Raw genomic sequence first — 26,549 nt, 5'->3', positions numbered from 1 at the left:
TTACAAACGATATTCTGATAAAAATGTAAAAGAGTTGATTACTTAATAATTTTGATTCCATTTTCGGTTTTTCAGGATTTGTAATATAGAATGTAAGTTTACATGCACTAAAATAATTAAAATATGCTCTCATTTTTACAACTGTCACTGGTAATTATTACAAGAAAACCATATTTTTTTTTCGATTTCCAGATCATTTCTTTTCATTGATATCATATCAATGATTTCTTTGTTTTGATTTGATGAAATAAAAAATTTTAATGTATATATATATATATATATATACATAAATATATATATATATATATATATATATATATAATCCAAGTTCATCATGAAAATTTAAATCGAAAATTAGGTTTAACCAATTTCTATGAGATTCAAACAGGAATTGGTAAAACACCTTATTTCTTGATTCCCGGGATTTCTGTTTTCATGCTCACCTTTACACGGTAGTGTAACATACAAAAACAAGGATTATACAAAAAATGTTACAAACAAACAACTACATAGTTAATATATAAATAAAATACATCTGAACACACCAACATAGAGTGCAGAAAGAAAGATGCACAGGAACACACACAACCACACAAACTATACAAAAAAGTTGCACACACAAACATGCACACACACAAAGAAAAAAAAAGGTAAAGAAAGCATAAAGAAAGGTAACGCAAACAGTTGCAGCAACTTGGTCACTCTCATAACACAACATAATGTTCTATGCAAGGCACGTTCCAGGTTATAATGAAGACGCTAAATCGCTTGTCATCATTTTTCTAAACAACGTTAAGACCGTTATAATCCTCTATCTTAGTCAATTTTTCGGACGAGAATGGTGTGTGCGTCTTGATATCCCGACAGTATACACGTCTCTGAGTAAGCATAGTACGATAGCCTACATTTTGCTTCTTAAAAAAATGGAATGAATTTTGCAGGTTAAGTTTCAAGCATTTTGTTTGAACTCTGGTTTGGGATGTTTTGGGCAGTAGCGCTATTTTGCCATATTATCACTATTTCTTTGTCATAGCTTCTGATCTTTAGAATTTGATAATATTCATTGATTACTTATATATATATATATATATATATATATATATTACAATATTCTGTAAATTTTAACGAATGTTTAGCGTTAATATGTTTGTAGTTCGTTTTATCGATTTTTTTCTCTAAAGATTTCCTTTTCTTCACCGATAGCATCATACTCTTCTTTGTCATTATTAACAATGCTAATTTTTATTACTTTGTTTACTCCAAATGAGATTTGATAGCACCACTCTGTTTTATGCATTGTAAGCCTCATAGATAGTGAGGTAGTAGTAATCCCAATATATGAGTCATTTTGAGGTGCACAGCCGTCAAAGGAGCAATTAAGATGGACCAGCCAATAAAGAAATCTGGCATCTAACTTCCATCTAAGTTCACTTTCACAAAATGAATATTTCCCTATATAAATCAACTTGCACTGATGATTCATTCGGAATCGAAATATGGCCATATTTGCAGCATGAATTCGGAAAATAAGTTTATTTTGAATTTTAATAAACTAAACGTTCTCCGAAAGACTTTAGTGAAAAAAATCGAAAAAACGAACTACAAACATATAATATTAACGCCAAACATTCGGTAGAATTTATAGAATATTGTAAAAATTATGGTCTATTACCAACATATATATATATATATATATATATATATATATATATATATATATATATATATATATATATATATATATATAGTGTCAGAATTATCAAATAATACTGACGAAACAAAATCTAATTTTGCTTTGATATAGAGTTCCTTTATCTTACCTGGGAGTGGAGGAAGAGTGTGGAAGAAAGTCCGCACTGGGTTGACTAGTGAGGCAGCTTCGAATAATCGGTGCCTATCCTGGTATCTAAGAGACTTAATTCGTGATTCTATGCTCATTGGCATAGTTTCAGAAACGTCTTAAGTTCTCAAAAGTGGATTTGGTACGAGACTCTATGCTCATTGGCATAGTTTCGCACGCGTACTAAAATAACACAATTTGTTTCCAGTGTTGTTCTGACTCTTGTTGTTTTGTGTTGGTTGTGCGGAAGCCGACCAGACTCGACGGCCTAGTAAAAACAGGCCAGGTTTGTGCGAAAGCCGACCGACTGACAGACAGGCCCAGTGAAAACGGGCCCTTGGTCGTGCAAAAGCCCACCGACCGACCGACCGACTGACAGACAGGCCCAGTGAAAACAGGCCTTGGATTCTGTGAAAACGAATCCGCTTCCTTCTTTTGTTTTTTGTGCTATTTGTGGACCTAGGGTTCTTTGCTGGATCCTATACTCATTGGTATAGTTTCACACGCAGCTTGCAATTTCCATAGGCTCCGATTTTTCTAATTTTTCCGCATTCATTTTATTTATTTCTTGGAGTTGTATCGACATCACTATCGTTTAAACACGTCGAGGTTGTACGATTAAACGGCAAGAAACATATCCCAAGTCGAAGACCCAACAAGAAGAAGTTCTAATTCCTGTATTCCAGTTTGTTCATTGACATTATTTTTTTTTACATTATTCTAGAGTTCATTTAGTTCAATTCCTTTTCATTTACTTCCGTCGATTAATAAAATTGTTATCGAATATTTTTTTTACGCGTTCGTGTGTTACTCAGTAAAATCATATAATTCGAAAAAGCCCAGTGCCACACAGGACTGGTCGAACTCACGATAAAAATATACACAAAAATTATTGTCGGACCATACAAAAATTCCCTGAGAAAGATAGAGGAGGAGATTACCTCACACCACCAGTTGTTTTCATTAAAATTTCTGACAATATATATATATATATATATATATATATATATATACATATATATATATATATATACATATATATATATATATACAATTATTGATGAAAATCACAGCATGTTAGGCGTTAGTTAACTTCCAATTAAACTTTTTTAGATTTTTCTAACGGTTGATCGTAAATCATTCTCAAGTTTCTTGAGTTCAAAACCAAAATTTTTGTTTGTTTTATGTATGATAGAACAGAAAATCTTTTTTCGGTTAAATTAAATAAAGATAAAAAAAGACAGTTAAATTGGAAGGAAGTTAATTAACGCCGAACATGCTGTGATTTTCATCAATAATTACGTTTCTGACAGTCTTAATCCAATATATAGGTTGGATGTTTTTTTTATAAATATTTGTTGAATTCGATCAAAGTTATCAGATTTTTTTTAGAAATTTGATTCACGATTTGGATTACGAACATAAGAAGTTAATAAGAAAGTTGGAAAACATGAAAAAACTTGAAAAACAAACGTAAAAATCCGATAACTTTGATCAGATTTGTGTGTGTATATATATATATATATATATATATATTATTAGGTAGATTTTTATAGCGCCCTTTAATCAAATCTCAAAGGCGCTGAAACAAATCACAAGGAAACAACAACCAAAGCGCTCATTGCGCAAACAGAAACGTTTTTAGTTCCCTTCTGAAGGATAAAATTGAATGCCCCAAAGCACGCAGTTCCAAAGGCAGGCTATTCCATACAGATGGGCCAACAGCTGAAAAATTTCTTGAATTCCTTTTAAAAAAATAAAAAAGTTCTCCTGATTCACTAAAGTCTCTTAATTTTGTCTATTTATAAAAATAAATCAATTTTTTGTTATTTAAAATAACCTAATATCGATAACAAATTAGTCTATACTAAATACAAAAAATCTTTACTTGTTTGAAACGGTAGACAAAAAAACGATATATTGCTGATTTGGAAAGTCATCAAAAACTCCATGAACAAAAACATCAGTAATAAATACCCAAACTGCCTAACTTAATAATGAAGTTGCTGTGAGCTAAAGTGATATAAGCAAAGCATTCAAACAAAAAAACTCCTGTCTTAATTCCCCTCTTCACTTTTCCAAATACTTACCTGCTCCCATTTTTCAAACATTTTTTCATAGATGTAGATGATTCTGAAGTTTCAAGCATAGTGCACGCTTTGAAAAACTCTACCCCTTTGGCACACGAAGTCTCTTCAAATTTTTTGATTAAACAAACATTGCAAATATACTAAAACCATTAACTTATTGTAATAATCTTTTTATTCACAAAGGTATATTTCCTTCTTGACTCAAAATTTCTAAAGTACTTCATCTGCACAAATCTGGTATAACCAATGTTGTCAATAATTGTATACCCATTTCAAAAATTTTTACTTTTTCAAAAATTTTGGAAAAAAGTATTCATTCTTGCTTAACAAACTTTTTAAATATTCATTCAAGAATTTCAAATTGTCAATATGGCTACAAGTAAAATAGTTCTACCGAATTAGCTATTTTAGACTCTAACCAATATGTACTGGAAATCTGGAATAAAATCTCATGCAATCGGTTTATTCATTGACAATACAAAAGCTTTTGATGGTGTTAGGCATGATATTCTTCTTAAAAAGCTTTATCACAATAATGTACGTGCATCGTGAGTCTTTTCGATAACTTGGTCGTCGTCATACCAATATACTATAATTCTAAATATATTGATTAGACGACGACCAATTTATCGAGGAGACTCACGATGCACGTCAAAATTGGCGCTATAAAGAATCACATGAAAAAGAAACACAAAATTAAAATTTCTTGACAAATTTTGGACCACAATGTTGAAATAGAACAAAGACATCCGATAATAAATATTCAACAACGGGCAATTGGAATTTTTCCTACCAATAAATTTAGAAACAGAGGAATCATCGATAATGAAAACACGTAAAAGTGTTATATTTAACAAATTCGAAGATTGTAAAACTGAGTATTCACTTTAAACAAACAAGGAATCAACAAAGTAGAGTAGAGGCACATTGTATAAATTTGAGCCTTTGAAGGTATAGGAATGCCGAAAAAAGCTTTTATGTTCTATCATGCATAAAATAAACAAAAATTTTGGTTTTGAACTAAAGAAACTTGAAAATGATTTATGATCAACCACATTTCTTTTGAAATCACAAATTTTAGCTAATCAATCTAATTTTAAACGTCACAATTTTTCGACAAATAACATGAGACTAAATTCTTTTTTTGCCAATTATGATTGGAGTTACATTAGGTATTCACAATGTTGATGTTGGTTTTGATTGCTTCCACGAAACAATTAATGATGCTTTTAATTTTTTCTGTTCCACTGTTCCTCATAATTCTCGTTCTAAGTTTAAACATCCATGGATGACTCATGATTTGTTACGTTTGTCTAAAGAAAAAAATAAGATGTGTAAAAAATTTATTAAAAACAGTACCTTAGAAAACAAAAATATATATTTAAATTACAAAAAAGCATTTTCTAAGTTAGTATTTTCTAAAAAACAAAATTATTATCATAAAGAGTTTTATTTAAACAAATCAAATACAAAAAACCTGGCAATTAATTAGCTCAACATTGAATCCAAATAATAGGAAATTTAAATTAATTATTAAAAATGAACAATCTAATTAATTGATTACAGACGAGAACGTAATCTGCGAAACATTTAATGGTTTCTTCGCTGATACAGTAAAAGTTTTCTCCGTGAATAATTCATCTAATAATAATTCATTCGCAAAATATCTGAGTGATTCACAGACGCACAGACGGATTCATTTTTTTTGACAGAAACCAATGAAAGTGAAATTTACAGTATTATTAAAAATTTTAAAAATTCCAAAAGTTCAGGTAAAGATAATATTTCCAATTTCATTCTAAAAAAATTAGGCCACACACTTTTGAAACCATGAAAATATTTAATTAACTTGCCGTTGATTACTGGTAAATTTCCATCTTGTTATAAGATGTGCAAAAAAATTCCTCTGTTTAAATCTGGTTGTAAGTAGTAACCATCATCCAATTATCATAGTTTGGTGTTCAGTGTGTCAAAAGTTATGGAAAAAATTATACATTCTCGATTGATAAATTTTTTGAAAAAATCACACTTTGATGTGTACGGGTACAAGAAGGGTTCTTCAACTGAAGTGGCCGTTTTTGACATGATCAGTAGAATTGTTGGCAATATGGAACTGGAAATTCATACCGTAGGGGTTTTTATTGACTTCAAAAAAGCTTTTCACTGTTTAAATCATACGATTCTAATTCAAAAGTTGAGTCATTATGGGATCAGGGAAACATTGTTAGCCTGGTTCAAAAGCTATTTATCTGAGAGAAGCCATTATGAGTCTATAGAGGGGTCAATATCTGACATGTTACCAATACACACAGGCGTTCCTCGAGGATCGATCTTGGGGCCGCTTCTTTTAAATTTATTTTTGAATGATATTGTTAAATCTTCAACAATTGCCCAATTTTTCTTGTATGCAGATGATACATTATTGTTTGAAAGCCGCTGTGTGGAAGGGTTTACTGAAGTGATAAATCGAGAACTTGCATTTATTTTTGAATGGTGTCTCGCCAATAAAATGACTATTAATTAAAAAAAACATTTTATCTAGTTTTTGGTCCTAAAATATCAACTAATTTATTGCATTTTAAAATATTAATAAATGATAACTTATTGAAAGAACAGAAACATACAAATTTTTAGGTGTGATTATCAAATCTGACCTTTCATGGATAAATCATATTAGCAATACTTCTCAAAAAATTTCTAAAATAATTGGTATAATCAGAAAATTAAAATCTATTTACCCGTTTTATATTATTATAATGTTATATTATTCATTAATTTATCCATATTTAATATATTGTTTGCTTATCTGGGGCAATAGTAGTCCTATTTGTTTTTTAGCATTATTATTAAAATTTCAAAGGTATTTTTTAAGAATTTTGTTTAACGTAAGAAAATTGGACCCCATCAGCCATCTCTTTAATTTAAGCAAAATACTTCCAATAAGCAGCTTGTATAAATTCTATTTGATGCTAATTTTTTTATAAATTATATAAAATTAATTTGTCGTCGTATGCAACGGAAGTTATTACTCGATTTAAGTTTAAAAATAATCTGCATGTTAGACATGCAAATGAGTTTTATTTGCCGGTGAGAAGAACAAAGATATATAGCAATAGCACCTTGATATGTGGATTAAAAACCTGGAACAAGCAAGCGACCAATATACAACAATCGCGATCCAACTGGAAGTTCAAGTAAGTCCGACATCCATAAACTGATAGAAACAGATGCAATTTAATCAATCTTTTTGCTATTGATTTCTTTCTTTTTTATTTTACAAAACAATATTGTGTTTTAATTTGGACATTATGAACAAATTTTGTTTCGTTAATTAGTTAAATTGACAATTGATCAACATAATTTCTGTTAGTTAAGTTGCCGCACAAGCTCTTTGGGCTTCTGGTTTTACTTTAAATAATAAATAAATAAATAAATATATATATATATATATAATATATATTTACAATATTCTATAAATTCTACCGAATGTTTGGCATTAACATGTTTGTAGTTCTTTTTTTCGATTTTTCTCACTAAAGTTCTTTGGTGAACGTATATATAATATAAATTATATATATATGCAATTATTGATGAAAATCACAGCCTGTTCGGCGTTAGTTAATTTCCTATTTGACTTTTCGATTTTTCTAACGGTTGATCGTAAATCATTCTCAAGTTTCTTGATTTCAAAACCAAAATTTTTGTTTATTTTAAGCATGAAAGAACCAAAAAGCTTTTTTGGTATCGAGTTGATACGTTGTGTACAGGGGCGTCATTTCAGATTTTGGTTGGGGGGGCGAACTTATGTGGTCTATGACTTAGCATGTAACATATATATATATATATATATATATATATATATATATATATATATATATTATTAATAAAGATCACTAAAGATCTTACAGTACTCAATCTATATGATAGTTTCTCGATTCCTCGAATAATTCTCCAATCTACCAAGCTTAACTTGTTAATGCTATTAACAAAATTCCTATTTACAGAAGATGTCATTATCTACATGTATGCATATAGTACTATTTCGACTACCTAGTCTCGTCAGTGCAGCATTGTAATAAATTTTACATTTTTAAAGTTTTTAAAATTTCAAAATTTTTAAAGTTTTAAAATTACTAAATTATATATCCTATATATATATATCCTTTTTACAAAAAAATTAAAATTAACACTTTTATAATTTTAATATTTTATAATTTTTCTTGGGGGGGCAATTGTCCCCTTGTTTGTTCAAAGTGAATGCTTAACGCAAAAGTCATAGATTTAGTGAACATGTTAATATCTGCAAATTCATTTTGTCGAAAATAAATTTCCAACATTTGTTTTTGCAAACAATAAAACTGAAACCGTAACTTCATCATTGCTGCTTCACATAAAAAAACGTTAGAATGACAATCTGCACCTTGGCGGATATACGACATCCTCAAAAGTTGTCGTTGGTTCACCTTCACGTACACCGAGTTATGCGAAGAAATCAGCAAATAAATTAAGAAGACGTAAAAACGAAAACGTAAAAGTTTTCATCAAATCAGCAATATGAAAAAATGTGGTGCGTCTGACAGTGCCGACCGCTTCTAAACATATATATATATATATATATATATCTGCTTTATATTCGAAATGTTGAAAAAACAAGTAGTGGTCCGGACTATTCCATCTGCTTCCTTCAATCTTCAGAAGAAACGAAAGAATGGAGACAATGGTAAATTAGTGCAATAAATTAGTCGTTCTAACGTCATAAAGTTATGTATGAAATGACGAAAACTTTATATGATTTTGTCGACTTTACCAATTACTAATCTGATAAATTTATTCGTTATGATAATTTTTTTATGTTTCTTAATTCTATAGATAAACAAAAACTTTGCTGAAAAAGTTACCACGTAAATTGTTAAAGTTTTCTTTAAATCTCAATTTATTAAATTTTGCAGGAGGTAAAGAATAAAACGTACTTTCCCGTGATGGTGTTCATTCACGGAGGATCGTACTTGGTGGGCAGTGGTAACACTTTTCAGGGCGATACTTTGGCGCAGCATGGAGTGGTCGTCGTCACCATCAATTACAGGCTTGGCGTTTTAGGTTGCTCAGAGTTTTTATAATTTATTGATAATTGAAATGTAAAATTCAATTGTTTCATGTTAAAATTATAAAATTAAGCTTGAACAATTACAACTATATGAATATGCAAAAACATAAGGGTTTCTTTTTAAAAATTGATGTCATCCAAGTTTACCAACTTTTTTGATATTATTGACACCGTTTGCACTTTTAATAGGTTTCTTGTCGGCGAAAAATTCGATATTGAAAGGTAACTATGGACTGCACGACCAAATAGAAGCTTTGAAGTGGATTCAAGAAAATATCAGAAGTTTTGGTGGCGATCCTAATCAAGTGACCATTTTTGGCAACAGTGCAGGTGGCTCCAGTGTCGGCATTTTGTCATACTCGCCTGCCGCAAAAGGTATCAACTGAATATTTTTTCTAGCAGCTTTAGTATTTTTTCTAGCAACTTCAGAATTCTTCACAATTACCGTTTATAACGAATACTTATCACATAATTAAACACTCATCCAATTAGATGAACATACACACACGCGCTTACATCACAATGAGATAGGTCTATTTAAACAAGCGATAATGCAAAGCGGTTCAGCTTCTGCATTTTGGGCTCAACACACTAACGACTCGATCGATTACGAGCATTACGTTAGAAGCATGGCCAATTACGTTGGATGCAGACACGATCCCTTTGAAGATTTGGTCGAGTGCTTACGACAGGTCCCATGCTACAACCTTGACTTCAATAAAATGCAATCGGAGAAAGCGGTTAGATCTCTACAAATTTTATTGGACTGTTGTATTTAAATCTGTTAATTGATGCATATTGTATTTAGCGGCTGTTTTTATATTTGTAAAATGTAATAATTTAATTTAATGTTAATTAGAAAAATATATAGTTGACAAACATAGTTAATATATAAAAAAATAGTTGACAAACAGATGAAACTTATGATTGATCACGAGTAAACAGCGTATGAAAAGTTAAATAAATTCAGTTTATACAATGACCAGCATTTATTCGAGTCATATGCTTTTTCTGCAAATGCTTCAACATGCACGGATTTCTCGTGAAATGTGCAAACGTATGCACGAGCATCGGTGCAATGTTGACCGACCGACCAACAGATGTTTATGTTGAACAAACAGAGCTAAACACACCACATGTGCTTGCTTGTTTGTCAATTATCTCGATTTCACTTATCAAAATGTTTGCGAGTTTAATTCAAATCATGTTCGACTGAAAATTACTAATTAAAATAGTATTTTACTCCTTCTTTCTTAAATTGGAAACAATGAACTGCCAGGTAATCATATTGAAACAAACGAAACACGATATGGTGCCAATTGTGGACAATGAAATTATAATGGCTGACGTGCATACCTCTTTTCAGAGAGGTTTGTTTCATCCTGAGAGGTACATGGCTGGCGTGGTCTCAAACGAGTGGTCACGACACATCTCCATGTACTTCGAACTTTACGACTTTTTTGCGGAATCGAGTGGTTGGTTTTTCTTGATCAAGTTGAATTTTGTTGTTTGACTTGGTAGTTTCATATATAAGAAATGTTGTGAAATTTAAACTTAAAACTAATGAGTTTTCAAACGTTTTTAAACTTTGCCTGACTTCAAAGTTCGTCTGACGGCCTCCTCCGACAACAAGTTCACATCAGAGCAGTACATCGAAAATTTTAAATACGTCTTATGTAAGTTAATGGGCTATCAGGAAGTTACAGCACAACTTGCCCTATATAGGTACTCCAAATATTTTTCTGAACAGAGCTCCGAAATGACGACAGAGGAATATTTAAACGTTAGTTTTTCATAATTGGAAGAGTTTGCTCATTTAAAAATTTTCAGTTTTTTGATTAATAAGTTTTTCATGCTACAAGGCAAAGAAACGCATTTTCAGCTATTTCTATTACAAAGGATTAAAAATTACTGTTATTTCACTAGCTTTTTTTCAGTTTTGTTAGATTGAAAAACAAATTCAAACTAAGCTAACATGAATTGCAGGACATTTGTCGGTAGTATAAAACTTAAAACAAATCCATATACAGTTTGCTTCAGATTTAGCTTTCGTAATCCCAACAATCAACTACTTACAAATGATAGAAAGTTTCACTAAAGCGACCGCTTATTTTTACGTCTTCAATTACGAACATCAATTTTTCAACGATTACATGGAATGGCAACAAAACCATCACGAAGGTGAACTCTACTACGTCTTCGGATACCCATACAAAAATAAAACCAAGTGCACAGTGAACGATCAAAATGTCAGCCTGCTGACCATGAAAATTTGGAGCAACTTTGCAAAATATGGGTAAATGATGCTATAATTTTAATATTTTAAATTAAATGTTGTGGTTCAAGAGTAAAACTTAAAACGTTTGTAAGTTGCATAAAATAAAATAAGCAATCAAAAATATTTGATTGCAATATTAGATAATACAACCTCCAGTGATTTATTTTATTATTACTGAAAATAAAAAAAATATTTTGTCAGTCAAAACATCACTGAACTATAAATAAGATGATCTTCAAAACAAACCTGCTGAAAATAATGGCTTCAATTATTGACTTCAATATAATCGTTTGACTGAAATAAATAAAGCGCATTATATAAAACTCAACAGACTTCAGATGCCGTCTCGCACTCTTCAAACAACATCTCTCATTTCTCCTCAAGTGAAATTGTTACGTTAAACGCAAAATAGAAAAATATTCAGCTGAGATTATGAAATATTTCAATTAAAAACTTCTATTCAGCCACATAATTTCAAAAAAATCAGTTCAGATGTTTTAATTGAAAGTTTGTGTTAAAAAATAGTACAAAACTCAAAAGCCATCTTGCGCATATGATGCTGTACTTGGACTTATGAGCAAACGTTTTTGTACGTCATGTAGTGAGATTGCGAGGCCTTTGAGCATCAATTTTAGCATAACAAGTAAAATTATTTGTCGTATACGTTTAATTGCAATGAACTAAAAAAGAAGGAATGTGGTGACTTGACACAAGCTTGTTTGATTTATGAACGTAAATATTTTCATGTATACAACACTTACATTAAATTAGTATTATGAAACGATAACTAGTAACAGATGACACGACAACGTACATTGTTCAAAAACCGCACTTTACTTCTGAGATTTAAAAAAACACAAACAAAGGTCTTAGCCTCCACTCTAAATTGTTGGATCCAATAGTTCCTTTCTCCCACTTAGTACATTATAAGTATACTGTCGAAAAGGGGTGAGCGGAAATTGAAATGTGTTCTCAATTCCAACTTATTTTTCGTTGTCATTCCTGATTTCCTCCCGAATTCCCATTTATGAAAACGTTCTCGAAAATTCCCACTTCCCATTTTTTCTTATGTTCATTTTATTTATTTTGAAAAAAATTTTCTAGTTCATTTTTCAAATTAGGCGTGGTTTTGTAATTTATTCTTTAATTTTTAAGAGATCCAGCTGTCAAAATAACTGATGACTGGAATCCCTTCCGATCGGCAACATCGGATTACTTTTTGATCGACCGACCTGAAGTTTCAAAACCGAAGAAAAAATTCCGACCCGAGTACGTCACATTTTGGAACAACATAGTCCCGATGATCGAGAAGAAAATCACGGAGAGTGACCAAGTGGAAAATTTCTGCCATTGTCGCATTTTGTTTATAGGTGGGGTGATAATCTGTATAGTTACAATACTGTTCTCTTTTTTGATCACTGCTGTTGTTAGCAAGACAAAAGTATATCATTCAAACAACAACAACGTTATTTAAATCATTGATATTTTGATTTAGTAAACTTAATTTTATATTTCACACGGAATCCATAGAGATAATTTTTGTAAATAGAAATTTTTAGAGTAATTTTTTAAAAGTTGAATTAAATGCAAAATAATTGATAGATTTTGTTGAAACAAATTGCTATAATTTACTTTTTTACCTCGTTCAATTTTTTAACCTTCAATTTGTTTATTGCACACGAGTTCTGATCTGACAGTTTATTTATGCATTTACCTGATGTAGAAAATATTTTTATATCGTTGTATGTGTATGGATGAGTCTAGGAAGTGTTCCAAGTGTAAATGTATTACACAAAAACACAACAAAGGAATTGTGGGCGCCATCTATCTTGTTTGTGCAATTGTTTGTCAGACATGTCATCACGACAAATGTTTATGTTGTTTTTAAAAATTCATCCAATAAATATTTTTAAAACAAAAGTTTCAAGCGATTTTTTCATGTTGACAGATGATTTTTGTGTTGTGTTTGTAGTAGCAAATATTTCATCAATCGAAGTAATGGAGACGTTTTGTTAAAAGTAATGTAATAATTTAACGATTGAGATGGAACATGGGAAAACAAATTTAATAAAAATTTTTTTAAGAAAATATTTAGATATATATATATATATATATATATATATATATATATATATATATATATATAGGGTTAGTATAATTTCCTACATGCTCCTGAAAGTACGGCTGGCCAGTTACACCATCCCTCACCAAAGGAGCATTACTGTGAACACCTAAAATCCTTATGGTACTCATCAGTAACCCGAGTTTAAACAGCAATTTTGAGCAATTACTATCTCAGTAGAAAATATTGCAAACTAAGGTGTATTTAAGTAATTTACTGAAACATATTTTAGTCGATAGAGACGTACTGTTACTCGCCGAAAAAAGGATTTAGTGAGTCGACTTGAATCCACAAAAAAAGTATAAAGAATAAGATATTCCGACCTTCTCCCGCCAATTCGGTTGAAAAGTACGATCTAAAGTAGGGCCACTGATGAGTTCCATAAAGAACGAAACGTGTCTAGCATAGAACTGGCCAACCGTACTTGCGGAAGCAGGTCGGTAATTTTCACCCTTTATATACTCACGTACTTGGGGATTCAAGTCCACGCAGTTAAAACGTTCAAAAATTTAAAATTACTGTTCGACAATTTATTGACTATGTTATCACATGCTTTGAAACTTGTTACAACTTGTTTCAAAAAGCTGCGTAAATTATATCAGACACAAAATGTTTCCCAACTGTTATTTTCACAAGTCTTGTAGTATCATTTGTATTGTCAAGGTTAAATTTTTGTTACTCATTGATGTTTGGTAATGGGGTTGGTGTCGTTTAGAAAGTTTAACTCATTCAGAACGCTGCTGCAAGACTGGTTGTTGGGTTTGGTAAACGTGATCACATAACTGGTTGGTTGGAGAATCTTCATTGGTTGCCAGTGAGCAAAGAAATTTCTAACAAAATGGCAGTTATTGTTTACTGTTGAATTTATGATGGTGGTGGACCAAAATACTTGAAGAAGGTTTTTTTGTAAAAAAAAAAATCTGAGCTGGACATGGGTCATGCTCTGCGATCGATCTCCTGTGAATTGATGATAGTTCCCAGAACTAAGACAAAGCAGAGTGATAGATGCATGCAAGTTGATTTGCCAAGGATATGGAGTGACCTACCATTGGGTTTGAAACAAACTGTTCCAATAAAGTTATTCAAAAAGGAACTGAAGTTTGAAACATACTGAATACTGAAACAAACTGAAACGTACATTGGTAAAATTTAAAATTAATCAAAATAATAATGTTATTAAAAATTGAATACAATAATATAAAAACAAAAAGAATAGACCACTTTGGACGTTGCTGCGGTGAGATGTGCAAAGTGGTAAAATATATATAAATTTTTATCAGAATTTGATAATGTGTGTGTGTGTGTGTGTGAATGAGTGTGTGTGTGTTATATAATATATACATTATTTGTGGTTGATTAGCTGAACCTCGAATTGATATTGATTTCGTCATTTTGGTTTGAAAACGACTTGTTAAAACGGTTTTAACATTTGCATTTTTTTAACACAATTTTCATTTAAACTTGTTTATTGAGCTGGTTTTGTTAGAATTAGATCAAAATTGAACTTAAATTAATTCCAATAATTTTTGATTCAGTAGCAATTTGATACAAATTCACTTGTAACATATTTTTAAATTTTAATTATTAAAAAATTTAAACACTTTGGAATATTTCTGCTTGGAATGGATAAAACCTTCATAAGCTTACTGTTCTCACATATATATTTCCATGTGTTCTCATGATCTTTAATACGTTGCGATCAAGATGCGATGTGTCAATGGGGAGGATTCAGATTGCTCAATGGAATAAACATATCCTACCCCTTAGCAAAAATATCTTAATTACCTCATACAACTTTCGGAAATGCTTTTTATAAAGCAAAGCAAAGTAAAGCATCACACATACGGTAGATGGAGATCCTTTTGTCGAATTTGAACGAAACATAAAAACTTTTAATTGAAGATTATATAATTAATATATATATATATATATATATATATATATATATATATATATATATATAATTCTAATCTGTATATATAGTATAATTATATTTCATTCGACTTTTATAATTTCAATCTGGATTTGGTTTAATAAAAAATAATTAGTTGCGGAACATCTACCCTGCACAATAACCTATTTTATAAAACGTTCAAATGTACTTAAATATAATTATTTACTTGTATTTTATATTAAAAATGAGAACGAAAACAGAGCAACTATAAGAATCAGAATGTAAATAAAATACTTAATGTATAATGTACTTAAATATAATTATTTACTTGTATTTTATATTAAAAATGAGAACGAAAACAGAGCAACTATAAGAATCAGAATGTAAATAAAAGTTTGGTATTTTCGAATGTCGTTTTAAAATTTTTTATAAGTTTTAGTTCATCATTTTAAATATATTTCTGCAGTTTTAGAGAACTGAACATTAGCATAGACAACCGGAGCCTTCCAGAAAATTTTGAAAACGCGGACTCTGTACAAATGGAATACAATATTCTAATTATATGGAATACAATAAATAAAATACAAAAAAATCATAACAAATAAAAATATAATCAATAGAATAGAAATCAATTGAAGAAGTAGGCAGACCACTTATTTATAACTGAACTGAACTCCATTTTATTGCCGCGTCTTAATGGGAAAATTAAAAACTTCATACTCTATGTTTAAAATGTAACTTAACCAGGTATATAAGCAGCAACACGTCTCCGTAGACGTCTTCTGTGAAAAGCTCGTTGATGATGTAGTCAGCGCGGTCTAATCATTGGACAAGATGCCAGTGCAGATGTGTGCAGACCGGCCTGCTATTAATAATTAATTAAATAAATAAAATAAAATAATTACTCTTATTTCTTATTATTATCTTATTATTTCTTATTAGTTCCCCTCTTTATTAAGAAACTAAAAACTAACGTTGATTGAATTGAAAATTAAATTTTTTAATCGATTTTTATACAGTTTTATAATAATATAATAAATAATTATAATAAAAAAACCAATTTATTAATTTGATTTTATTTATTAGAATTAGCAATCTTATATAATTTATTGTAGCATGTTGGTTTTTAATGTTAATCCTTTAATTTAATGTTTAATGTTTTTTTTATTTAGTAATTTAGTTGAGTTATTAGAGTGGACTTGCCATCATATAATATAATATATTATATATTAAATGTAAATATATTATTATATATTAAATATAAATATAAATTATATATAAATATATTAAATATATACTACTTTATTTGCTATATGCCATATAATTGCTTTAGTTTAATATAATTGGAATTGAAATTTGGAATGAATAAAGTATTAAAGTTGAAGTGTAAAGAATTAATAAAGAAGATTAACAAAAATAATTTTTAACCTTATTTGTCAATAAATAATTTTGTTTTGTTGACTATGATTGTCCAACAAGTTCAAGACAGTAAAAATTATGAAGCTGGTAATAATATTAAAATTATTAATTTAATTATTAAATTATTAATAATATTTCATTGCATAAAATTGTCGGTTTAATGGTTTTAAATTTTTGACAATTAAAATATTAAATGATTCAATTTCAATTATTTTAAAAATTGACAGTTAAATGATTTTATTAAAATTATAAAATGCGTGTTTTGTTTTTATTTTTAATTCATATTTTTATTTTATTACCAAATTTGGAATGACTTAGCCTTTTTCAATTGAGTTCAATATTAAATAAATTATATTTTTAAAAATGTTTCCTTTACACTTGATTAACTTAAAACTTAACACTATTTTTAAAGAAAAATTGTCATTTAAAATTGTTTCATTATTAAAAATATTATGCTTGTTTGACAATTAACTCTTAAAACTTGAAAGCTGTTACAAAATTTGAATATGAAACATTAGCAATACAGTCAGACCTTCTTATAGCAAACTTCTATACATCGTAGATCTCTATATAATAAATTTTTTATTTCCCTTAAATTAAAATTTTTCATTTAAAACTGTTCCTGTACAACAAAATTAATTTCTTTATAACAAAAAATTTATACAGTAAAAAGAATTATCCGACCAGCTATCATTTTTTGAATTGATATGAGCGGTTTTTTTGTATTCTTTTAATTTCCTAAAACCATATTTATTGTTTATTGTTCAAGCTCTCTACCTCAATTAATTTCAAGAAAATTGGAATTATCGTTGCATGGAACAAAAAATAAATTTCACTTCTAAAATTTTAATTTTTACAATTATACCATGTGTTATTACTTTCTGCTATCAAAATAAGTGATTGTAAGTGTTTTTTTTTTATTTTTTAATATATAAATATATAGCATATAAACACCTTCCCAAACAAATTCTATATAACAAATTTTTTATATTATAAATTTTTTTAAATCATCAAATTTGTTATATGGAGGTCCGACCGTATTTCAACAATAAAATCAACTACTACTAATGTACATTTGCACATACAGTCTACAGAGAAATTGAGGAGACACTTAAAAAACGAATAATGATTTTTGATGGTGCCATGGGAACGATGATTCAAAAGTTGCACCTGACAGAAGAGAATTTCAGGGGTGAGGAATTCAAAAATCACCCAAAGCCTTTGAAAGGTGATAATGATCTGCTGAGCATTACATGTCCAGATCATATTTATAAAATACATAAGGTTTGGTTATCTTATTTAATGAAAAAAATTTCAGTAGAATGTTGTTGAATGTGTGTGAGGCTGGACATTTTGATTTCAGGTTACCCATAGAAGTAATAAAGATGGAAATATGTTGAGAGTATGCCTTTAATAATGAGTGCTGTATTGGTTCCAATGTGATGATGGTGATGAGAGTAAGTTGGCTATGAAACTGGAGTGATACGTTAGATGCCAGTTTAACAGACCACAGTGGTCAAATTAACTCTTACACTGATGCAAAAAACTTATGTTATGGTGATTATGAAAAAAAATCAGACTAACATGCAAATTAAATCCTCTACTGAAAAACACTATTAATTAAGTACAGTGACGTGCTTACTACTTATAAAAGTTTGTTAGCTACTCTTGTTAAAATAGTTATCAACTACTTAACTATTTTAACAAGAGTTGTTATCTACGTTGTTAACATTGTGTTTAATTAAACGTTCTTCAGTTATTAAATGGAAAAAATTAAATTCACATTCAATAAATAAAAATATTATATAATGTGAAACAAGTCACATTTTTTATTGTCTGTGTACAATTTCTGATAAACTTGATTTTAATATGAACATAGGTAAAAGATTTCTTTTTTTCCATTTGTCTCAGATTTTTACAAGGAAACTTTCTAGTGATAATTTCTTTTCTCACTAAACTCACCTATTTTTATCATATAATTGTTGCATACCATAAGTATGTTGCTTCTAAAATATGTTGGATGTCAAATGAAACCTCTTGTAAAACGTAAATGGCATCACCTCCCTAGAATATCAAGTTACACTTCATATTTTTTCAGACTAAAATTTTTCAAATAAAACGGCCTGCATCTATCAAATTATAGTTGCAAATAGAAACGAAAGTAACAAAGAAAGTTTATAATATGCATAAAATAACGATGTATTACTTGCAAAAACAACCTCTAATAAATGCTTTATGATCACTTTAATGCAATCTATTGGAAACTGTACAACATTAACATAGTACTACATTTACCTCATGTGACCATTGAAGTTTTCACCATTGTCCCCGTGGAATAGAAGCGAAGAAATTTGATGCATTTTTATAAATTTATGTTGGTTTTTTTTACCACAAAAGTGGTCATCATAATTATTTTTAAGACGCCACATAAGACAATACATTCAATCATAAAAAAAAGACTCGCTTTTAAATGTGGGGCTCGTAGTAGTTCACAGGTATCCGTACCATATAAAGTTATCTTTCAAAATGTTGAGAAACGCAGAAGTGCCAGCATTATTTGGTGTCTTAAGTCATCCAAATTTTTTCTTTTTCTCACCATAGGCTTTTTTTTTAATAAATAATGTTCCTGAGATTTTATTATTGTACTTATTGTAAGGGTTCACCAACAGTTCCCAACAAAAAAATCATTAAGTTTCATCAAATGTAGCAATGGCTGTGAATGTGGACACCGGCTGTCACGTTGTTTGTGGAGCTTCTGGCGGAGGTCTCGTTGACTGCCGACGTGTTGTCACTTTACCGCTGCTGAATGTCTTGTCGTTTGTTGAGCACACTGTCAATTTACGTTTGCTGAATTGGCGTGTAGCTTGTTGAATGTATCGTCAATTCACGTTGCTGAACTGACGTGTCGTTTGTAGGACGTAATGTCGCTTCACGCCTGCTGAAGTGACGGGTAGGTTGTCGAACGCGTTTTCGAATCACGTTTGCTGAATTGACGTGTCGTTTCGTTATCAGGGTTTGCCCTTACTACTATGGAAATCAATAACCACCAACGTAACCGCTTTACCGACTGTACCAACCACCGACGTAACTGCTTCCACTAACTGTACCAACCACCAACGTAACTGCTTCCACTGACTGTACCAACCACCGAAGTAACTGCTTCCACTAACTGTACCAACCACCAACGTAACTGCTTCCACTGTTTGTACCAACCACCGAAGTAACTGCTTCCACTAACTGTACCAACCACTGACGTAACTGCTTCCGCCAACTATACCAACCACCGAAGTAACTGCTTCCACCGACTGTACCAACCACCAACGTAAAAGCGTCCACTAACTGCACGAACTACCAAAGTAACTTCGAGAGTTTTTTCAACTACCACTCACCACGACCGACTAACTTTCCAGGTCTATTTCCGGAAGAGACAGGATGACCACATAAAAATTTTGTAAACAAATTTATCTAATATATTCATCTTAACAAAAGTATGTTATATAAAGTTATATATAATATAAAGTTAAATATAATATAAAGTTTCCAATGACAAAATAAAATATGGATATTTTAAATAGAATTTTCATGATTACATATAATTAAGGAAATAGTTCTTCAGTTTTATTTTAAAATAATTTAATGAGTTAAATTCGACATTGAAACCACTGTTCACGATTTCATTCCAAGTTCTTGGTCCTTTACAATAAACATGCGAGAATATGATGTTGGTTTTTGATTTGTTGGAAACGAGATCATTTTGTCGCCGAGGTTGCTCTTTGATTTTGAAATATTTTCGAATTAATTCTGGCAACTGTTTGTCAATTGCTTATTTGAAAATAATTTTTCAGTTTCGAGAAATTTAGATATTGTGTCATGTTGAATAACGGTTGACTGTAGTCGCGTCGTTTCGATCCCGTTATGATTTTAATGGCTCTTTTCATAAAGAGTTTTATCGGCATTGTGGTTATGTAATACGATGATGCCTAGACTGTGTTGCAGTAGGTTATCAAGAGAGTCAACAGAGAGTTGTACAACAAGTTAAAGCATTTCCTCGGTAGGAATGATTTAACTCTATTTTTCATTCCTATTGTCTTAGATAACTCACTTGCAATGTATTTAATGTGATGCTTGAAAAAATGTTTTAGTTCAAAATGCCCAATAATTTTAAACGTTTTGTTTCCTCAATCATATCGTTCCTTATTATAATTTTGTAAAGATCTTTATAATTGAGATATTGAACAGGTCCAAATACCATTACCTAGCTCTTTGGTGAGTTGATCAAAAGGTTATTGCTTTCAAACCAGCAAACTATTCTTCAACTCTTTATTTGTGTTTTCGAGAAGCTCATTTACTGATTCGCCGCTACTGAAAACTGAAAACATCATCAGCATAGATGATGTGATCAAAAAATGCTGACGCAGCTGGTAAATCATCTACGTAGAGTATGAATAACAGTGGGCCTAGAATGCTACCTTGAGGAACACCCTGGTTGTTGTTGAGCGTGTCAGAGGTTACGTTATTCACACAAACAAATTGTTTTCTGTCGGTCAAATGACTCCGTAGCCATTGGAGTGACAAGTTTGTGAAACCATACTTCTCAAACTTGTTCAACATGATATTGTGATTGATGCACTTAATTGCTTTGGACAGATCCAAGCAAGTGCCAATTACATATTTTTTACGTTAGGCGTTTAAGCGAATTTTTTTAATTAACTCTACGATTGCTACCCCACCCAAAAATTTTTCTCTAAAACCGAATTGACAGTGTGACATAATTTTGATTCATTCGTTGATGCATTAGTTTCTCTAGAATTTTTGAGAAGGTTGGCAGTTTGACAAGTCTGTATTTCCTTTAACTTTTTCTACAGGAATTATTTTCGTGATTTTGAAATTACTTGGAAAAGAACCCACTTCTAAAGACAAATTTATCAAATATTTATAAAATATTCTAAAGCAGAAAATGTATTTATTTAATTGTATTTAATTTAATTTAATTGTATTTATTAATTTAGTATTATTATTAGTTATTAATTTATTATTAATTAATTAATTAATTTAATTGTATTTAATTTAATCAATTATTTAATTTTTATAAATGTATTTATTGTAACTTTGAATTAAAATTTGTTACATTATTAATGTTGCACAAGTTTTCAAGACTTTTGCCGCAGTCGTCATCATTATCGTAAGCAAAGATTTCATCATCCATGTTTGTTTTTATTGAGGCCGTTAACTTTCCGCTGATCGAAACGCCAATCTCTGACGGTGATGTGTTGCAAGATGAGGTTGGCAGCATTTTGGCAGTATCGCAACTTTCAATGCACACCCTAAACATTGTTAACAATTGACTCTGCGCGTTTCACGACTGAGTGGCATGAAACGATGAAATGATGTTTACTTCAATTGATTTTAAATATTCAATGACGTCATATTCCTGTGGCATTTTTGAACGTTGCTCATGGAGAAAAATGATTTTTTAATGAGCATTTCGCCTTGATTTTGCATTTATCATCGTTTTTTTTGTTGTTTTTTTTTTAAGTTTTATTTTCATCAACAGTTTTCACATTGATGTCGTTTTAACATCATTTTTTTATTATCCGCCTCAGGACTGCTATTTATTCTCGGTCTTTTTTTGATTTAACTAAAGTGAAAAGTTGTTATTTACTACCCTTGCGGTGCTTGACCTGATAGTGATAAGTCTGCAGGCTTTCAGCTACCGTGCCAAATGTTCTTCTGGTTTCCTGAAGTTTATTAGCCATTTAAGGGCCGCGTGATCTATGCGGAAGACGAACTCTTGGCTTTGCTATCGAGGCCAAGTCTTTCACGAAGCGTCGGCAGTAGGGTGCTAGCCCCAGAAAGGAACGTACTTCATACTTGTCTTTGGAACCGGCCATTGTTTTACCATCTAGATTTTGCTTGGGTCGGTTGTTACTTCGGCGGATACCACGTGTCCCAAGTAATTGACTTTGTTAGCGAACAGACTACACTTCTTTGTGTTAAGGTTTAAATTTGCTGCCCGTAGTCTGTTTACGAGATGTTGTTCGAGGGTCTCCCCTAGAATGATGATGATAACCAAACATGTCTTCCCTAGAGCACAGATTCCATCAACCGCTCGAACGCGATCGTCTTTCTCAGTAACCACTTTTCAGGTTCAGGGTGGAGAACCAACGTGAGCCGGATAACGTGTCCATAATGTCGTCAATCCTTGGTAACAGATAACTATCTTTTGTGGTTACCTCATTCAACTTTCTATAGTCCACGCAAAACCGGCTACTGCCGTCTTTCTTTTTGACTAGCACCACTAGCGAAGTCCATGGACTTGCTGATGGCTCGACGATACCTTACTTCTGCATATCTGTTATCATCTCGGTTACCATTGTTTGTTTGAACAGGGGAACCTTGCATGTTGATCTTGTGCTTCACTAGATTTGTCGACTCTACCAGCTAACCTCGGCCCCGTGAGGTTGTCTTTTATTAATTTTCCGTCGTTGTATTGGTGGGTGTCCTGCTCGTAGGATTTCCATCGTCTTCCTTTTTCGGCCCGTCTTCCAAGTATTGTTTTTCCGGCGCTGCTTGCAATCTCTTTTCAAATGCTCCAATTTTTTGCAATTCCAGCATTCTGGCCCCTCTCCTCTTCATTTGTTGCTTTTATTCGCCGGCGATCCTGATACACTCGTCTCACTCTGGGTTCACTTTTGCACGTTAGTTTTCCGTCTCTAGCTTTGTGTACAGCTTTAAGATTCCCTTGAGCATCTCGATTCCTGAGAAGATTAATTGATACCTAGTGCTTTGTTCTCTTAGAGCATGTATGAATTTTGTCGTCGCCATACTGTCCCTGAATCCTGGGGAGATTATTGGGTATGCCAGCAGCGTCAGTCTTTCAATATCTTTAACTAACTCCTGGGCTGACTCCCCAGACCTTTGTAGGCGGTGTTCCAACTGTATACGGGAATATCCCGTGTTGTATTTGTTCCCGTAGCGACGGTTCAGCGCGCCCGTGATGGCCTGGATGTTGTCCCGGTCTTTGACAGGTATCGATTGTAGTGCTTCTAGTGCTAGACCTATAAGTGCAAGCACTAGCGCCGTTGCGCGGTCTTTTTCTCTCCATTCATTGTTGATCGCTGCCGTTTCAAATTGCGTTTGATAACTTTTCCAAGGTACGTGCTTTCGTTGCCTTGACTGGGGCGTGACCGTGTCCGATGTTTCTTTCCTTCGTTTTTATTTCTCTTTTTATCGTATTTATTTCTTATTTCAACTCATTGATCCGTTCGTTTACCTCGGTTTTTACTTCCACTATTTTACTATTTAGTCATTTTTAATGCCTAATATTTTGTTTTTGAAATCTTCTGTCTCGGAATTGTTCTCGGCGCGATATCTGCAAGCGTTTTACGACATGCTTGTATGTTGTATGCGTTTTATGCCGGTGCAGCTGGTTTTGGAATTGGTGCGTTGGGTTCAAATGAAATTAACGTTTTTATTTGTATGTATGTGGATTATTATCTCGTGGTAAAGGAGGTGTTAGGATTAGTTTGGAGTTGTGGTATCGTTATGAATATTATAATATTATTTTGTATCGTATCGTTCTGCATGCATGCAATAATGTGATTGTATGGATAAAAGTTGTTGTAATGATAATTTTGATTACACAAAATGACATCAATGATGATAATGTTGAAAACCATAATACTAACCCAATGTAATGATGATCTTTAGGAGTACTTAGAAGCTGGTGCAGATTTCATTGAAACAAATACGTTCAACAGCACGGCAATTGCACAAGCCGACTATGGCCTTCAACATATGGTCACTGGAATAAGCATTCATTAGTTTTTTAAATTTGTTTTCATCATAACGTTTTTTCTTTATTATTTTTTTCAACATTTTCATAATTTTATTGGATAAACGTTATACTAGTAAGAATTACTTCGTTATGGTACATAATTGAAGGCTTACAGACTGAATTATGAGTCAGCTATGGTGGCTAGGAGGGCCGCAGACGATGTTACCAAAGAAACTGGTTAAATTTTTTTGAAAAATTTACTATTAAAATTGTTATTATTTTCAAAATTTAATTTAAAGTTGTTTAAAATATCTTACTTGGGTAACAAAGGAGAAATTTTTCCAATCATCAGTTGTATTTCGTTTTTTAAGCTTTTGTTAAAATTTTATTTTTTATGAGATTGTCATGCGAACACAGGTGTGAGGAGGTTCGTAGCAGGAGCTCTGGGACCAACGAACAGGACCCTCTCCATATCTCCATCCGTTGAAAGGCCAGAGTACAGAAACATAAGTTAGCGGCCCACAAATGAAAAAAAACTAATTAGTTAATTATCTAATCATCATTACTAATTAAATTGTTTTTTAATTAGCATAAAATAGTTCGATTAAGTGTCAACCATTTTTATAATACAGTCGGACCTCCTTATATCGAACTTCTAAACAACGAATATCTCTATATAACGATTTATTTTATGTCACTTGAAATTTTACTTATAAAACTGTTTCTATGTAACGAAAATAATTTATGCATTCTATAAATTGATATGAGCGGTGTTTTGTACTCCTTTGATATCTTGGAACCATATTTATTGTTTTTTGTTCTTGTAATTATTGTGAATTCTGCCTCGATTATAAATTTCAATGGAATCGGGATCATCATTGCACGGACCAAAGAATAAATTTCATTTTTAAAATTTCATTTTTTACAATTATACCATTTATTATTACTTTCTGTTATCAAAATATATGATTAGGAGGTTGTTTTTGTAGCATAAAAACACCTTTTAGGCAATATAAATTTTTTTCTCGAACAAATTCTATATAACAAAATTTTTATATAACGAATTATTTCTCTGGAACCATCAAATTGGTTATACGGAGTTTCGACTGTATTTCATAAATTTGATCAGCATTCGATGAGTTGGTGGATGCTTATAAAGAGGAAACAGCTGGTCTCCTGGACGGTCTTGTGGACGTGTTGATTGTCGAAACCATATTTGATACTGCTAATGCTAAGGTCGTTGTTGTTGTTTGCATGTGTGGTTGATGATGTTTTTCATGCTGTTTGGTTGTAACGTGTATCGTTGTTTGATAGTGTTGCACGTGTTTTTGTGGTGTATGTTCCAATGTTGCACTTGTTATGGTCGGCTGTTGTTGCTTTGCTTTTAAAGTGCACGTTGGTTGTTTGGCTTTAAAGCTGCATGTGTTGTGGTTAGTCGTATGGACGTTGCATTTATTGCATTTGTTGTGGTTGGATGTTGTTGTTTTTAGTTGTATCTGGTTGTTGTTGTTTCCATGTTGCATGTGTTGTCGCTGATTATTGTTTCTTCGTCGTTGCATGTGTTATGTTTGTTTTATCTTTCTACGTTGTGTGTATGTTGTCGTGTCTGTTGTTTTAACTGTTATTGCCTGTGACGTCATGATGTTGACATTGTTTAAAGTTTTTCTGCTGCTGATTCATTGTAGTCTAAACAACTCTCACACATTTAACTTAATTCATGAAGACTCATTCAGTTAATGTACTTGTTCGAACATGCACACTTCAAACGCAAACACAGGCAGCCATATATGCGATAGATACAGTGCTGGAAGAAAGAAATGTACACGTACCAGTTTTTATATCAGGTCAATTATTAAATTTTTATTGAATTAATTTTTGTCTGTAGGACATTGATGACTCGATAGATTTTTTACTCTTATACAACTCTGATTTTTTATGTTCAATATCGCATCGTGTTTCTTAAATTTTTAAAATATTTTCAACGGTAATAAGTGAAAATAAATTACCATCACATTACCTCCAACA

General features: G+C 31.3%; 2 protein-coding genes across 2 annotated transcripts in view; both read left to right on the top strand.

Moving 5' to 3' along the window:
- Positions 1–9,813, top strand: part of HELRODRAFT_63568 (hypothetical protein) — a gene marked incomplete at both ends in the record, with an annotated part of 17,222 nt that extends 7,409 nt beyond the window's left edge. The window contains 3 exons of the mRNA XM_009010441.1: positions 8,880–9,027; positions 9,224–9,409; positions 9,566–9,813. Coding sequence (XP_009008689.1) covers positions 8,880–9,027; positions 9,224–9,409; positions 9,566–9,813 — 582 coding nt within the window. The remainder of the gene's footprint in view (positions 1–8,879; positions 9,028–9,223; positions 9,410–9,565) is intronic.
- Positions 9,814–17,830: 8,017 nt separating this feature from the next.
- The window catches only part of HELRODRAFT_63136 (hypothetical protein), a gene marked incomplete at both ends in the record, with an annotated part of 34,133 nt that continues 25,414 nt past the window's right edge, over positions 17,831–26,549 (top strand). Inside the window, 6 exons of the mRNA XM_009011717.1 lie at positions 17,831–18,031; positions 24,458–24,547; positions 24,692–24,761; positions 24,942–25,034; positions 25,654–25,760; positions 26,302–26,368. Coding sequence (XP_009009965.1) covers positions 17,831–18,031; positions 24,458–24,547; positions 24,692–24,761; positions 24,942–25,034; positions 25,654–25,760; positions 26,302–26,368 — 628 coding nt within the window. The remainder of the gene's footprint in view (positions 18,032–24,457; positions 24,548–24,691; positions 24,762–24,941; positions 25,035–25,653; positions 25,761–26,301; positions 26,369–26,549) is intronic.

Source organism: Helobdella robusta (genome assembly GCF_000326865.2).
Source record: "Helobdella robusta unplaced genomic scaffold HELROscaffold_1, whole genome shotgun sequence".
Lineage (NCBI taxonomy): Eukaryota > Metazoa > Annelida > Clitellata > Rhynchobdellida > Glossiphoniidae > Helobdella > Helobdella robusta.
Note: the sequence above shows the minus strand (reverse complement) of the source record. Positions and strands in the feature narration are given on the sequence as shown.